General features: G+C 38.1%; 2 protein-coding genes across 2 annotated transcripts in view; one reads left to right on the forward strand and one right to left on the reverse strand.

Moving 5' to 3' along the window:
- The window catches only part of CCDC146 (coiled-coil domain containing 146), a 139897-nt gene that overhangs the window by 73671 nt on the left and 48723 nt on the right, over positions 1–17503 (reverse strand). The window lies entirely within an intron of this gene.
- Positions 9037–15632, forward strand: FGL2 (fibrinogen like 2). Its single transcript, XM_019958621.2, has 2 exons — positions 9037–9786; positions 12249–15632. The coding sequence occupies exons 1-2, from the start codon at positions 9171–9173 to the stop codon at positions 12956–12958; spliced, it is 1326 nt and encodes a 441-aa protein (XP_019814180.1). The 5' UTR covers positions 9037–9170; the 3' UTR covers positions 12959–15632.

Raw genomic sequence — 17503 nt, forward strand, 5'->3', positions numbered from 1 at the left:
CCATACATGACCACTGGAAAAACCATAGCCTTGACTAAATGGGCCTTTGTTGACAAAGTAATGTCTCTGCTTTTTAATATGCTGTCTAGGTTGATCATAACTTTCCTTCCAAGGAGTAAGCATCTTTTATTTTCATGGCTGCAATCACCATCTGCAGTGATTTGAGGAATTAAAAGGAAACTCAAGATCAATCTCTCATACAAGATACAAAAATATATTTTGTTTCCTCATTGGTTATATGAAGATTTTTAAGTCTCTGGAAATTTAGAAAAATGACAGCAAAATTAGGTGCCACACCCCATGGATCTCTTGGATCCTCCATGATCCCCTTTTGGTGTGGGATACATAGTAAAGAGATTTTTGTTGATAAGGTATTGACAGATGGACATCCCAAGACTCCCATGGAATATTCCAGTTTCATAAAATTCTAATCTGAGAATCCCTGGATACCCCATTGAAGACAGGCTATTAGTACATCAAGTGATTATATGTTCTGTAGTCTTATAAAGAGTGGACCTTTGGATATTTCTGTTGATCCAGAACCCCTGTAAGGACCCACATAGTGGATCTTTCATGGTAGGTCCATGCTGGAGGGATTCCTAGTCTAAATCGCTTCATCTATGCTAGGGTGAAGTACTTGCAAGATGTAACAAAGAACCTACCAACTGTTATTCTAGCTTTAACCAAAATCAGGCAATTCTTGATCTCTCTGTGGATTGCTGAAATCAGGCTTTTGTTTAAAGTTCTTTCCATGAGATACACAATGAACCTTTAAGGAGTATTAAGATAAACAGTATTTATTGTTGACATTTCAAGTAGCTTAAAAAGTGAAAGTTTAATTTTTATCACGAAATCATACACTCCCTAAAGAACCATTTAATAAGTCAGAAACTACAAATATGTTAAATTAATAGGTGTAATATCAACAAAGGGATCTCAACATTACAAATAATAATTATTAAATTTACTTAACTCCTTTTGATAAAAATAGAAACATAAAGGGTTTCTTTATTTAATAATAAACTCTATTAAGGGAAAGGAAAATGTGCTTTTGGAATCTGATCCAGATACAGTAAATGCAGATCCCTTTTGAATATACTTTGCATAAAAAAAAGAAAATAAGTTTGAATATGTTGTGAGCATTGACTGATGAAAGCACTTTTCACATAGGGCTTATAAAAACATATCTTACTACTTTAAAATTCCAACATATATTGGTGTTCATTTGTTCAGATCTGAAAAACAAGTGGGCATAATGTGTCAGTTTTATGTTGAGAGTGGATATGGGATAGAAGGTTCTGACTGCCATCATCAGTAGATGATCCTAGGAGTCAGGACAGGCTTAGCATGAGAAAGTCCACAATGGTTTCCTAGCAAGAGGGAGAATCAAGGTCAGAGGGTGGGAATTTTGTGCAAGTTGAGGACAGGAAGTCAGCTCTTCAAGTTTTTGGTCATTTGATGGCTGACTCCTTGAAACCCTCTCCCCTGGTCTTTGTGACACTGTACTCTTCTGATTCTGGTATTTTACAATCCTTTTGGTTCCTGTGGTTTCAAATTGACATCCATTTCCATTCTGTGTTGTTTGTAATACTTAGATATTCAACTGTATATTAGGTATTTCTACTTTGCATCTTGTCACTCTATTCAAAACAGAAATATTACTGCTACACTCTCCCCAATTTACTGCTGCCTCTCGACTCTCATTGTCATAAGATTACTTAACTTCAATTGAAGTTGTATTTCATGTGCTTTCTCAACTCTTCCTCTCCTTCCATTTTTCATCCCTTATCAGATTCTGTAGCTTCTATTACTCTTTGCTAAAAATAGCTGCTTCCCAGGTGGCTCAGTGGTAAAGAATCTGCCTGCCAATGTAGGAGACTCAGAGACACAGGTTCTGTCCCTGAGTTGGGAAGATCCCCTGGAGAAGGAAATAGCAACCCACTCCAGTATTCTTGCCTGAGAAATCCCATGGACAGGAGGACAGAAGCAAGCTACAGTCCATGAGGTCATAAAGAGCTGGACACAACTTAGCAACTACACACACACACACATATACAAGCTACAGTCCATGAGGTCACAAAGAGCTGGACACAACTTAGCGACTAAACACACACACACAAAACAATAGCTGCTACCCCTTCACCACCTCTTCTGCCACCATGCCACCTTTCATATGCAATAGCATTTCCTACTGGTTTCTAGCAGAAGATTCATTCTTAAAAATTGTGCTAAATCAAAAAAAAAGTTTCCCATTATCAATCATAATTTTAAAAATTCAGCATATATTATTTAGCTTTTGGCCAGCTATAATGCACCCTAGCAAATGACTGATAATATTCAGATCCACCTGTCCTGGAACTCTATTTTGACACAACATCTATCAACATCTAGTCACTCACATTCCAGAAAACACACTTTGGGAAACAATGACTTGGACTATTTAAATGGCCTCTAAACTGCATGGCATCCGGTCCCATCGCTTCATGGGAAATAGATGGGGAAACAGTGGAAACAGTGTCAGACTTTATTTTTGGGGGCTCCAAAATCACTGCAGATGGTGACTGCAGCCATGAAATTGAAAGACGCTTACTCCTTGGAAGGAAAGTTATGACCAACCTAGATAGCATATTCAAAAGCAGAGACATTACTTTGCCAACAAAGATCCGTCTACTCCAGGCTATGGTTTTTCCTGTGGTCATGTATGGATGTGAGAGTTGGACTGTGAAGAAGGCTGAGCGCCGAAGAATTGATGCTTTTGAACTGTGGTGCTGGAGAAGACTCTTGAGAGTCCCTTGGACTACAAGGAGATCCAACCAGTCCATTCTGAAAGAGATCAGCCCTGGGATTTCTTTGGAGGGAATGATGCTGAAGCTGAAACTCCAGTACTTTGGCCACCTCATGCGAAAAGTTGACTCATTGGAAAAGACTCTGATGCTGGGAGGGATTGGGGGCAGGAGGAGAAGGGGACGACAGAGGATGAGATGGCTGGATGGCATCACTGACTCGATGGACGTGAGTCTCAGTGAACTCCAGGAGTTGGTGATAGACAGGGAGGCCTGGCGTGCTGAGATTCATGGGGTCGCGAAGAGTCGGACACGACTGAGCGACTGAACTGAACTGAACTGAAACTGCTCTCCTTACCTAATCTTTCCCTTTCCAATGCACCTACAGTTTTAACTTCTCTCAATTTCTTAACTAATTAAATTATTCCTTTGCTCAAAACTTTAAGTGAGTCCCCACTTATCTAAGCAGTGATTTAAGTGCCAGGCTCTCCACAACATGGTACCAGTGTTCCTTTCCACTATTATCTCCCTGCCCCCCACATGACAGGATGGCACAGGAGAAAAGACATCAACTCTGGAGTCAGACCAGGTTCAAATTCCAGCTCTGTTGCTTGTTGTTGTTGTTCAGTAGTGTCTGATTCTTTGCGACCCCGTGGACTGAAGCACACCAGGCTTCCCTGTCCTTCGCCATCCCCTGGACCTTGCTCAAACTCATGTCCATTGAGTTGGTGATGCCATCTAACCATCTCATCCTCTGTCATCCCCTTCTCCTCCTGCCTTCAATCCCTCCCAGCATCAGGCTCTTTTCTAATGAGTGGGCTCTTTGCACCAGGTGGCCAAAGTATTGCAGCTTCAGCTTCAGCTTCAGCATCAGTCCTTCCAATGAACATTTAGGATTGATTTCCTGGTTTGATCTCTTTGCTGTCCAAGGGACTCTCAAAAGTCTTCTCCAACACCACAGTTCAAAAGCATCAATTCTTTGGCACTCAGACGTCTTTATGGTCCAACTCTCACATCCATACATGACTACTGGAAAAAACCATAGCTTTGATTATACGGACCTTTGTTGGCAAAGTAATGTCTCTGCTTTTTAATACACTGTCCCTAAAAAGTGTGAAACTATAGGCAAATCATTTATTTCTTTGAACTCTTTCTCTGCTCATCTGCACATGCAGAAAGTAATTGTGTGGATGGGAGGATGTAGTGAGACAGTATTTGTGAAAGCTTCTTGAACAACTGTACCAAACTCTCCGCCCCCATGGGCTATAAATTTACTAGTCAGATTGAGCCTCTTTCATGTGGTAGTCAGTGTCTGCCCGGGGTAAGTGAACAATAATCTTTTAAAATTAAGAACTCAGAATCCCACCTATTAATGTCAAAAAATGATTAATAAAGCAATTTTCTGCCTTTATTTTGGGTATTTTCTATGGTCCTGAAGGGACAGGAGCCAGTTCCCATAGCACATCCAGAAATTTTAGGTAGAACTATAACACTGGCCTTTGGCTAAGTGGGGTTTGCAGGGCCCAAGAATCAACAGCAGTGCCTGGAAAGCAAATCCCTGGTTCACAGGGATGAAACAAAAGCCCAATGCAAGAGCCAGAAAGCTGTACTTTTGTTAGATTTAGAAAAGCTTAAAAGTGCTTAAGATTTAACTTGAAAGTTCAACATGAACAAAATGCAAAGTCCTCAATACTCCTTCCTAAGAAGGAAAAGGGGATTTATGTTTGATGTCTGCAGCCTAAGTGCCTTGAATAGTGTCCTGCATATACGGGATGCTCAGTTAATATACGATGGGTGGATCCATCTTATCTATGCTCTAGTATACATATCTTTATGCTCGGAATATACAGGTCTGAATATCAGATCAGATCAGTCGCTGAGTCGTGTCCGACTCTTTGCGACCCCATGAATCGCAGCACGCCAGGCCTCCCTGTCTATCACCAACTCCCGGAGTTCACTGAGACTCACGTCCATCGAGTCAGTGATGCCATCCAGCCATCTCATCCTCTATCGTCCCCTTCTCCTCCTGCCCCCAATCCCTCCCAGCATCAGAGTCTTTTCCAATGAGTCAACTCTTCACATGAGGTGGCCAAAGTACTGGAGTTTCAGCTTTAGCATCATTACTTCCAAGGAAATCCCAGGGCTGATCTCCTTCAGAATGGACTGGTTGGATCTCCTTGCAGTCCAAGGGACTCTCAAGAGTCTTCTCCAACATCACAGTTCAAAAGCATCAATTCTTCGGCGCTCAGCCTTCTTCACAGTCCAACTCTCACATCCATACATGACCACAGGAAAAACCATAGCCTTGACTAGATGAACTTTTGTTGGCAAAGTAATGTCTCTGCTTTTGAATATGCTATCTAGGTTGGTCATAACTTTCCTTCCAAGGAGTAAGCATCTTTTAATTTCATGGCTGCAGTCACCATCTGCAGTGATTTTGGAGCCCCCAAAAATAAAGTCTGACACTGTTTCCACTGTTTCCCCATCTATTTCCCATGAAGTGATGGGACCGGATGCCATGATCTTCATTTTCTGAATGTTGAGCTTTAAGCCAACTTTTTCACTCTCCACTTTCACTTTCATCAAGAGGCTTTTTCGTTCCTCTTTACTTTCTGCCGTAAGGGTGGTGTCATCTGCATATCTGAGGTTATTGATATTTCTCTCGGCAATCTTGATTCCAGCTTGTGTTTCTTCCAGTCCGGCGTTTCTCATGATTTACTCTGCATAGAAGTTAAATAAACAGGGTGACAATATACAGCCTTGACGAACTCCTTTTCCTATTTGGAACCAGTCTGTTGTTCCATGTCCAGTTCTAACTGTTGCTTCCTGACCTGCATACACATTTCTCAAGAGGCAGATCAGGTGGTCTGGTATTCCCATCTCTTTCAGAATTTTCCACAGTTTATTGTGATCCACACAGTCAAAGGCTTTGGCATAGTCAATAAAGCAGAAATAGATGTTTTTCTGGAACTCTCTTGCTTTTTCTATGGTCCAGCGGATGTTGGCAATTTGATCTCTGGTTCCTCTGCCTTTTCTAAAACCAGCTTGAACATCAGGAAGTTCACGGTTTACATATTGATGAAGCTTGGCTTGGAGAATTTTGAGCATTACTTTACTAGCGTGTGAGATGAGTGCAATTGTGCGGTAGTTTGAGCATTCTTTGGCATTGCCTTTATTTGGGATTGGAATGAAAACTGACCTTTTCCAGTCCTGTGGCCACTGCTGAGTTTTCCAAATTTGCTGGCATATTGAGTGCAGCACTTTCCCAGCATCATCTTTCAGGATTTGGAATAGCTCAACTGGAATTCCATCACCTCCACTAGCTTTGTTCGTAGTGATGCTTTCTAAGGCCCACTTGACTTCACATTCCAGGATGTCTGGCTCTAGGTCAGTGATCACACCATCGTGATTATCTGGGTCGTTAAGATCTTTTTTGTACAGTTCTTCTGTGTATTCTTGCCATCTCTTCTTAATATCTTCTGCTTCTGTTAGGTCCATACCATTTCTGTTCTTTATCAAGCTCATCTTTGCATGAAATGTTCCTTTGGTATCTCTGATTTTCTTGAAGAGATCCCTAGTCTTTCCCATTCTGTTGTTTTCCTCTATTTCTTTGCATTGATCGCTGAAGAAGGCTTTCTTATCTCTTCTTGCTATTCTTTGGAACTGTGCGTTCAGATGTTTATATCTTTCCTTTTCTCCTTTTCTTTTCGCTTCTCTTCTTTTCACAGCTATTTGTAAGGCCTCCCCAGACAGCCATTTTGCTTTTTTGCATTTCTTTTCTATGGGAATGGTCTTGATCCCTGTCTCCTGTACAATGTCACGAACCTCATTCCATAGTTCATCAGGCACTCTATCTATCAGATCTAAGCCCTTAAATCTATTTCTCACTTCCACTGTATAATCATAAGGGATTTGATTTAGGTCATACCTGAATGGTCTAGTGGTTTTCCCTACTTTCTTCAATTTAAGTCTGAATTTGGCAATAAGAAGTTCATGGTCTGAGCCACAGTCAGTTCCTGGTCTTGTTTTTGCTGACTGTATAGAGCTTCTCCATCTTTGGCTGCAAAGAATATAATCAATCTGAGTATACAGATCTTTAATAAATACTTGACTGGACTTGACTAAATGTGTGGATTAAAAAATATATATTTATTAAGCCCAGCTGCACCAGGTGTTAGCTGCAGCACACAGGATCTTAGTTCCCTGACTAGGGATTGAACCTAGGTTCCCTGCATTGGGAGTGTGGAGTCTTAGCCACTGTACCACCAGGGAAGTCCCTAAACATGTGGATTTATAGTCAATTCAGTCAAAGGCATTTAATAATGTACCTTAAACATTGTTCCTATGTATTTCTACTTTATAAGATATTTGAATCTATTATTTATATTATCATCATTTTTTAAAATTCCCTAATCATTCATTTATTTCTCCCCTCACAGTAAGGGAGTGTCACAGCTTGAAAGTGGGTGAGGAGAGAGAAATGAAATTAGGAGATTAAATATATATATATTTTAGTCAAAAAGTTAACAGTGCATCTAAAATGTATTTGAATATGTTAAATGGAATAAAGAGGAAAACAAGCTTAATTTTTTAAAAAGCTGCAAGAAGATGGAGGAAAATGAGACCTAAGTGTGTGTAACATGTTTGTCAAATTTGTTTGGAAAGCATGTTACATTTTATACACTGCATTTTTCCTTCAGCACTCCAGCACTCAAGGTGTTTATAACTATCATTCCTGTATGAGGGAAGAATAGCCAAACCCCTCCTTCACAGTTACAGGAACCAAGATTCAGCAAAGCTAATGATAGATCCAATAAAAAGTAGATCCAGAGGTAGAAGCTAGGTCTCCTGAGTATTCAGGAATAAATACAGTTTGTGAGTGTAAAGTGAACCTGACACATTTAGAGAACATGAGTAGTTAGGTTGAATGGGAGAGTTTGGCTGGGATGAAGGCATATATAGAAAAAGAATAGGAAATCAGGTTAAAGAAATAAATAAGAGACAGATTACAGAGTACTGCAAATGATAATAGTAAGAATTTAGATTTTTAGCCATAACTTTGAAATGATTTTTAAAGCCATAAAATCCTTTTTAAATAAATCTTGTTTTAGTCGCTAATTCATACCTGACTCCTTGTGACCCCCAAGGACTGTAGCCTGCCAGACTCCTCTGTCCATGCGAATAGCAACCCACTCCAGCATTCTTGCTTGGAAATCCCATGGACAGAGGAGCCTGGCAGTACATGGGGTTGCAAAAGAGTCAGACACAATTTAGCAACTAAGCCACCACTACCACCAATTAGAAATCTTGTATGAGATGCCAATATGTAAAACAAATTAAAAGGAAGTGGTTTCTCCAATAAAAGCTGTTCCCTCTTCTTGCCCTCAACCTCCCAGGAGGAAAGTTTGAAAACTGTGGGAAAAAAGTTTGAAAAGTCAGGAATGCAGACATGTTTGGGGCAAAGTAGTGTAAGTGGCATGGAGACCAAGTGGAAGGCCCACTGTGGAGGCAGAAAGCACAGAGCTGGGACTGGCAGGGCTGCCAGGAGGAAGGGCAGGCAGAGATGCTTGAGACAAAGAAGGAGCGGAGCACAGGCGGGACTAGTTCAGATTCACTTGGGTGGTTGTGGAAGGACAGCACAGTCACAAAACTGCTGAAGGCCAAAGGAGGAGGCTGCTGGTTTTGATGAAAGACAATGATATACCTTATAAAGTGTTTTCATCATTTAGACATTTCTCCTACACTGTGTGATGGTCAAAGAAAGAGAAAGCAGAACTTTTTTTCTTGACTGGTTTTCTTCCCTTTTCAAATAGATTAAACAAAAGTCCACCGCAAGAGTCAGAAAGTTTAGCTTTATTATATTTAAAATTGTGTTTAAGGGCTTGAGATTTCACCTGAAAGCCCAATGTGAAGAAACTACAGGATTCTCTATGGCTTATTCCAAAAAGGAAAAAGAACCATATCCATTTTAGTAACATTTCTGTCCTTCACACAATCTGGATAGCTAGCACATTCAGTTTTATCTTTAAAAACTATTTTCCCCACTGGGGAGTTAATTGTCATGAAATGATTTACTCCAAGTACAATTATTTTCTTGTGCTTCATAAAATAAGCAATGAAAGTGAAACTTGTTGAATATGTGCATCTGACTAGCTGCAGGAATTCCAAAGAGGATGATTTTGATTGAAAATAACAGTTTTTGGCAAACTGAGTTTGATGAAGACAGTCTCTTCCTCCGCGTTTCTGAGACTTGTGATGCAAAGAGCTCCCGCCCTTTCCTGAGAACACAGAAAGCCTGACTCAGGCCGGCAGCTGGCAGCGGCCACTCTTAAAACAGCTCCAGCCCGGCACCCTTCCCTGCTGGGGTGAGTGAGCGCCACCGCAAAGATGAAGCTGGCGAACTGGTGCTGGCTGAGCTCAACTGTCCTTGCTACATATGGTTTTTTGGTTGTGGCAAACAATGAAACAGAAGAAATTAAAGACGAAGCAGCCCAGAATGCCTGCCGGGTGAGACTAGAGAGCAGAGGGAGATGTGAGGAGGAAGGCGAATGTCCCTACCAGGTGAACCTGCCCCCGCTGACTATTCAGCTCCCCAAGCAGTTCAGCAGGATCGAGGAGGTGTTCAAAGAAGTTCAGAATCTCAAGGAAATTGTAAATAGCCTGAAGAAGACTTGCCAAGACTGCAAACTGCAGGCTGATGACAGTCGAGACCCAGGAAGAAATGGATTGCTGTTACCAGGCACAGGAGCCCCAGGAGAAACTGGGGACAACAGAGTGAGAGAATTAGAGGGCGAGGTTAACAAACTGTCCTCTGACCTTAAGAATGCCAAGGAGGAGATCGATGTGCTTCAGGGTCGCCTGGAGAAGCTGAATCTTGTAAATATGAACAACATAGAACAGTATGTTGATAGCAAAGTGGCAAACCTCACATTTGTTGTCAATAGTTTGGATGGCAAATGTTCATCTAAGTGTCCCAGGCAAGAACAAATACAATCACTCCCAGGTATGTATAATAATGTTTTCTTATCATTTGTTGATGAATGTTATATAACTCAATAGGATGTATAAACGTTAACCTGAGAAATTATGTTAAATAAAGGACAAATTAAAAGTTAAGCCTTTTATTCATCAAGGTAGTACAAGGGAAACTATTATCTTTCTAAATGTGACCACAGAAAAGAGATAGGACCTAATTACAAAAAAAGTCATAATGAGTTCTGAATCCATTTTAAAGTACTTTTAAAGATCTTATTTGCTGACACCAGAGCTACACACAAACAGAAGTGGAGAGAATGTCTTAATGTTTCAGTGACTTTAACTTACTTATCTGTTCACTGAAGTATCTGAAAACAGTAGAGTTAAGGCAGTGTTTGTGGTTGTACTCTGTTCGCAAATCAATTTTTTTGTGGTTGGGTGATTGCTCCTTATACAGCAACAAGAGACCTTTGAAAGATTTTAGCAAGTAATCTGCAGTTAATAATCCCAAACATCTAGTGGAAATAGGAGATTTTATGGATCGGATAAAAATACTTATATGGTTTCATGTGTGTGCAAAACTTTTTACTTTGAGACCTAGTGGCACAAAAACTATTTTATGCAGAGTTTTGGCATGCTACTGAGGAAAGGAATACATTCTTATTTCTTCCTTTCTATTACTAGAATTCAAGCATATAGCAGTAGAATCCATCCTCCCCATCCAGATTATTTGAATTAACTTTAATAAATATATGTTAAAGACCACAAACCTAACTACCCACTCTGTCCAAGAACTGCTGGCTGTGGCACTGGTTCCCCCAAACCCTGGTATTCCACGTGAGTTCCTGGGACCCTTGCTGATGGTCTTCTGAAAGCCGTCTCTGCATGAGTGTGACTTGAAGGGGTGTGGTGCCTGCAGCAGAGATCGCGTTCCTTTGAAAGAAGCACCTCATGCATGTTCCACTCCCAGGGAATCAACCAGTGAAGGTGTTTGGGAGTTTCAAAGACCACTGTTGCTAATACTCCCAGCAGCCTGTATCTAAATGGACCCTGCACGTTGCAAGGCAACGTTCATGTCGTAGGTGGCATACCTGGGTGTGCATTAGATTGGTACTGCATGGCAATGTGCAACGACAAGAATAAGATTCTGCTATTTTTATACTAAAGTTTTGGGGAACTGTCTGAATATTCTGAGTTCTAAATACACATGAATATATTATTTGTGGCTCATAGTGGCTTGTATTAATGTATTAAACTTGCCTGATCTGGCAGGGATTTTTGTAAAAATTATTTTGGAGTAAATATCTCTAGTGGTTCCTACAAAGCCACATTATTTGATGATTATACTTATACTGAATGTAATCACCTATGGTTTCCTTCTAAAAACCAAACATGTGAAATGCTGAATATTTTCCTGGATAATAAATCAGAATAAGAATATTCATATATTAGTGAAGTTCTTTTTTAACCTGAGCTTCTTTGTCAAGCAAGTAAGATAAATGGAAATGTTGATCAATGCTGTATTTTAGAATTTTAATAAATCATTTGGAATAATCTTATAAAATGACCTGAAAGTGGAGTATATCAGCCTCTTTGCTGCTGCTGCTGCTAAGTCGCTTCAGTCATATCTGACTCTGTGCGACCCCATAGATGGAAGCCCACCAGGCTCTGCCGTCCCTGGGATTCTCCAGGCAAGAACACTGGGGTGGGTTGCCATTTCCTTCTCCAATACATGAAAGTGAAAAGTCAAAGCGAAGTCACTCAGTCGTGTCCAACTCTTCGCGACCTCATGGACTATAGCCTACCAGGCTCCTCCGTCCATGGGATTTTCCAGGCAAGAGTATTGGAGTGGGGTGCCATTGCCTTCTCCATATCAGCCTCTTTAGGTGAAAGGAAATAGAAGCCTGTGCGTCCTCTGCATGCATGGAATGCAATTCTAGGAGAGTTGGAATCATCTGAGTTTCAGGACTAAGGAATGAAGTGGTTACAGGGACAAGCTTTGCTCTCTCTTGGCTCTGCCATTTAAAGATCCTATGAAGTTGAGCAAGCCACTGATCCTTTTTGAGCCTAAATATCCTTTTTCACCAGCAGATTAGTAATACTACCTATGTCATAAAGTTCACGTGCAGATCAACTGTAAAAATGTCACCAAGTCTTTGGCAGAATCTCTAAGACACAAGCAGAGCCCTCACTAAATATCATTAAATTACTAAAACTATCACTTTTATTTCTTGTTGTTATTAGTTGTTGATATTGTCAATATTATTAAACCAAGAGGATGTTAGAGAACTTTGCCTGCTTTATAACATCAAGGTCTTGTTCTGAGCCTTTAATAAGCATTTGCTAAATAGGTTCAAGTAATTTAGCCGAGAAAGGTTTCATTGTCACCATTGATCAAATTATCAAACTGCTTTTGTGCATATCAAGAATTCTTTAGATGCTTAGTTTTTATTAACAAAATCCAATGCCTTTCTGTTTTCACTCCTTCAGTTCAACAACATCTTATATATAAAGATTGCTCTGAATACTACACAATAGGCAAAAGAAGCAGTGAGCTCTATAGAGTTACACCGGATCCCAGAAACAGTAGCTTCGAAGTTTTCTGTGACATGGAGACCATGGCGGGAGGCTGGACGGTGCTGCAAGCACGTGTTGATGGAAGCACCAACTTCACCAGAACATGGCAAGACTACAAAGTAGGCTTTGGAAACCTCAGAAGAGAATTTTGGCTGGGGAATGATAAAATCCACCTTCTGACTAAGAGTAAGGACATGATTCTAAGAATAGACCTTGAAGACTTTAATGGTATCAAACTCTATGCCTTGTATGATCACTTTTATGTGGCCAACGAGTTTCTCAAATACCGTCTACACATTGGTAACTATAATGGCACAGCTGGAGATGCCTTACGTTTCAGTAAACATTACAACCATGACCTGAAGTTTTTCACCACCCCGGATAGAGACAATGATCGATACCCCTCTGGGAACTGTGGGCTCTACTACAGTTCAGGCTGGTGGTTTGATGCCTGTCTTTCTGCAAACTTAAATGGCAAATATTATCACCAAAAATACAGAGGTGTCCGAAATGGGATTTTCTGGGGTACCTGGCCTGGCATAAGTGAGGCACAACCTGGTGGTTACAAGTCCTCCTTCAAAGAAGTCAAAATGATGATCAGACCCAAGCACTTTAAGCCGTAAATCACTAATGCTAACAATTCTGGGTATTCATTACCCAATAGGGCAATTAATTCCTTCAGCACTTTGGAATATGTTTCAAACTCCTTTTCCACGGCTTAAAATTTATCTCTGAGCAATGGGTTCTTATGCCACATAGCATTTGAAATAAAGCTGAAAAATATGCCTTTTAAAGAAGTCCTTTATCGCTATTCTGCTGTTATTGAAATAAACACTTGCAAGCAATTGGAAATATTAAGAATCACACATTAGACTTATAATGCTTTTAATTTCTCTTATTTAAAAAGTTTTATATTACTTACATTACTCACTCTAATTAAAAAATAATTGTTTTTTTTCAGCAGGCTAGATTTTACACAAGTGACCTCTGTTTTGACAGTAATTTAAACACATTTTTTTCAGGCTATAGTTACTGGGTATTTATTTGTATCTAAATACCCTGTTCCTCATTATGAGATAAATTTACTCAGTTTATAGCATTTATGGCATTTTAGTTTCCAAGAAAGAAGAAATATAATTAAACCTGCTCAGGTACTATTTGTGAAATGTAAAATTTTATCATTGAAAATATTTTAAAATGTGATAGTATAATGTCCCTCCAAAAAGCATTCAGAAAATTAATTTAACCTTAAAGACCATGATTTAAAGGTAGTTCTTTTATAGTTTATAACTCTTTAGATGTTTGATGGTAAAAACTGCTTTAGTATAAACAATATCTTCCTTTGCTGTAATGCATAATAGTTTTTAATTTAAGACTGCTCACTGCTGTGCGAGACTACTGGTAAACTTTCCTTTGGAGAAGTAGGTGTGGCCGAGGAATGAAGTGCTTATTTAGAGGCTATAACATTCTGAAAGCCAAGTTTAGATCCAAAGCATTGATATTATTAGGTGATTCACTTTATACAAAGCTAAGTTTATATGACAAATAGGTAAATCTTCATATTTATAAAAAGCTTGAATTTGAAATATATAGAAGAGTAGTTCAAATATGTATTTCAACCCTAACTGGTGTATTGCTTACTTTGCTATCAAAAGATTCCAACACAGGTGTGTGTGTTTTTTTTTTTTTAACAAAAGTAGCTAGAACGCTTATAATTCATTCATTCTAAAATGCAAGAATCATATTTAAAGGATAATAAAAATTATTTGTTAAATTCCTCTATTATAAAAAGGAATCATTTCAGAGAGAACAGCAGTATTCTACAGCATGTTTTAAAAATGCTCTAGAATAACATTTGGAAGAATACACAATACTGTATGTGAGTCATAGACATACAGTCAATCTTTAATTTCTAGTATCTTTTTCTACTAAGGTAGCCAAGTTTTCAAAATAAATTCACAAAAATGCAGCTTTACCCATTATTTGAAAATAATTGAGAATAGTATCGTTAGGTAAGAAGTTAATTTTTCAAGTATTGCCTTTTTATAGATAATTTGAATCAAAAAGCAAGACATTCTTTTAAAAATATATAATGTACAAAGTTCAGGTAAGCATAATGAAAAATTATGTTATTATTAATAATTATTAAAATGCCAAAACAAGGGAAATGCAAATAGAATTAAGTGACTACCAAAATGTAAGATATCATTGTAGATTTCAATGGCTTCATATCTCTCAATTGGATACTAAGTGTAAATGTTGTAAACTAATTTATTCTTTACTTCTCTCTCTTTTCTGATTTTTACAAAAAGGCTAAGAAGATTTTGATATTATACAATATAATATTTCAGATAAAGGTATTTTTACTTACTATATGTAACTACTAACATGTGTATAAAGTTAGGCAAATTTCTGAGATGAAAAATAGATTCCTTAAAAAATACAGTTCTAAAAAAATAGCTCACATAGCAACTATCCACTGATTTTAATAGGATGCAGGTATCATTTCAGGAGAATTTGGCAAATAATTCATTAATCTACGTAAATACTCAAAAGCCTGTCTATCTTTCCACCTTCATCAAAGAATCAAAATTTTATTTTCTATTATACATTTATGGCACCTTTCTAATAACAAATTCTATAACATAGAAATTCCTTTTTGAAGTCAGTTCATGTCACTTATAAAATATATTTTAGATTTTTATAATCTTAAGCATATTGATGGGAATAGATTCTATTTGAGAGAGTTTTTTTTCCTGGCAAAACTATTCACTAATATCATGAGCTAATGTTCACAAATGTGGATTGACTACTAACAAGTATTTTAGAGTCTTGTCTTGGTTCCATTTTAATGACTTGTTTGTTATCTGAGGTAACAAATTATTTCTGAGCTTTATCATACTTTGAAAATATTGACTAAGATTAGGCTTTAGAAATTCCAAATGGAACTGGTTCACTAATCACTGAGAAAAAAAATCAAATTTTTCTGATAAGTAGTAATGCTCCAAATGAAGTGCTGACACATTTATCTGATAAATAAAGAGCCTAAATATACAAGACAAAAGAAATCTGAGTAACAAATTTGCTGTTCCTTATTTTTGAATGTCTACCCAAGGAAAGGGTAGAAGGTTTAAAGGTAAAAAGTGAGGAGTAGTAGTGTCATGATAAGTCTTTGTTTAGAATTCTTATTTTCCTTTATGTATAAAAGGAAATGTTTTTATGTTTATATAAAACATAAAAATAGGTTTATGTTTTATGTCTTTTAAAAATGTTATAAAATAAAAGATTTAATCATCACATCTATTTATTTCTTCAATTTGGAAACATTAAGTACTATTGTTTGTAAAATAATTTCTATATATTTACTCTTAGTTGAAAAGTTGCATAATGTTTACCTAATTAGACAATACCTTTGACTCACTGACGACTTTAATGAGAACTATTTCATTAACGGGAAGACAGGGGCAAATACAGGAATACCATTATCTTATTTTCCTCCCGAGTACTATTGACACATTTGAAATATGGAAGTTTTGGTTTCATTTTTGTGGCATTTAACCCCATCTCCTCTTTTTTCCATCATTCATGTTGCTGCTCTGGTTTAGCTCTCAACATCCTCTTAGGATAATGCAAGCCCTTCCTGAGTGTGACTTGTGCCCTCAGTTTGAATCTATTACAACCTGTCCTCCACATCACTGCCAGAGGAATGATTCAAAAAGTACAATCCCTGGTGGTCCAGTGGTTAAGATGCATGTTCCCAATGCAGGGGGCACAGGTTTGACCTCTGATTGGGGAACTAAGATCCAGCATGCTGACTGGTGCAGCAAAAAAAAAAAAAAAAAAAATATATATATATATATATATATATATATATATATATATAATTCTGATCATGATATTTTCCCGCTTAAAACCTTTTAACAACTCCTTCTTTTTTTAAACAATAAAATTCAGCAAATAAGCTCCTTCATTAACTGATTTCTGCCTATCCTTTCTGCCACTATTCACACTCCTACCATACTAAAAGCCTTGTTCTAGAATAAACCATGTTCTCTCATATTTTCATTACTTTCTGTTGTTGTTCTCTTGGTCTAGGTAGAATGCCATCCTTAACTCCTGCTGAGTTTTGTTTTAATATCCATGATTAAGAGCAGGGACTCATAAGCCAGAATTAAGTTTGAATTTCAACTCCATTATTTGCAAGCTCTGTGAGCACAAGCAAAATCACCTAATCTCATTTTTTTGGTTCCTTCAAAATGAGTTACAGTAGAATCTGACAGAGTTATTGAGAGGATTAAATGAGATAGTGTATATAAAGCACCTAGAATATACATATGTATTATCATCATTATCATCTTTCTAAGTAATTATCTTTTCTGGGCAGTCTTCTCTGATGACATCAAGGCGGGGTTGGTGCCTCTTCCCATTGGTTTTATACCATCCTGTATATTCCTTATTATCCATTACATTATTCAATAATTGTCTACGTTCTACTCTGAAATCAATCTGTTTGACTAGGATGTAAAGGAAATTTGAGACAGGAGTGTTATTACTCAAAGTGGTTCATGAATATGTTACCACACATGCAGAGCTATAGTCAAAAGAAGCCAGAGTTATAAATGGGGAAGGAGTAGGTATCATCAAATCTGAGAATTTAGGAGATTGTGAATACAAGTTAGCAGTGATTGACTTCAGGGGAGGGTATGGCAAGACAGGATCAGATATACTATAGGGTTGGGTACTTAAAACAATGGCAAACTTTTAGAAGGGGTTCTGGGCACATGCTTCTGGGTATCATGCAGAGAACGATAGTTTTACCAGGCCAGTGATTGTTCTACCTGGCTGAGTTCCTAAAGAAAAAAGCATTTTACATACTTGTATTGCAATTTTGAAATTAATTTTAATCATAAAAAATGCACGAATGCTTTAATTTCTTAAACAATCATCACTTAGACTAAAGACCCCTTTGCAAACCACCTTCAGTTCCAATCCCCTCCCTCTCCCCAGAGGTAACAAGCAGAGTTGGCTAAATCCAGACTTGAATTTCATTCTGCACATTGCCAAATGGTAATGTTTATTGAATGGTAGCTTTGCCAGGTTTCTTTTGTTTATTGATTGGGACGAGTGGAAAGTAAGACTAGAAGTGAGGGAGGGAAATGGGGTGTGCT

This window comes from Bos indicus, chromosome 4 (assembly GCF_029378745.1).
Source record: "Bos indicus isolate NIAB-ARS_2022 breed Sahiwal x Tharparkar chromosome 4, NIAB-ARS_B.indTharparkar_mat_pri_1.0, whole genome shotgun sequence".
In the NCBI taxonomy this organism is placed as follows: domain Eukaryota; kingdom Metazoa; phylum Chordata; class Mammalia; order Artiodactyla; family Bovidae; genus Bos; species Bos indicus.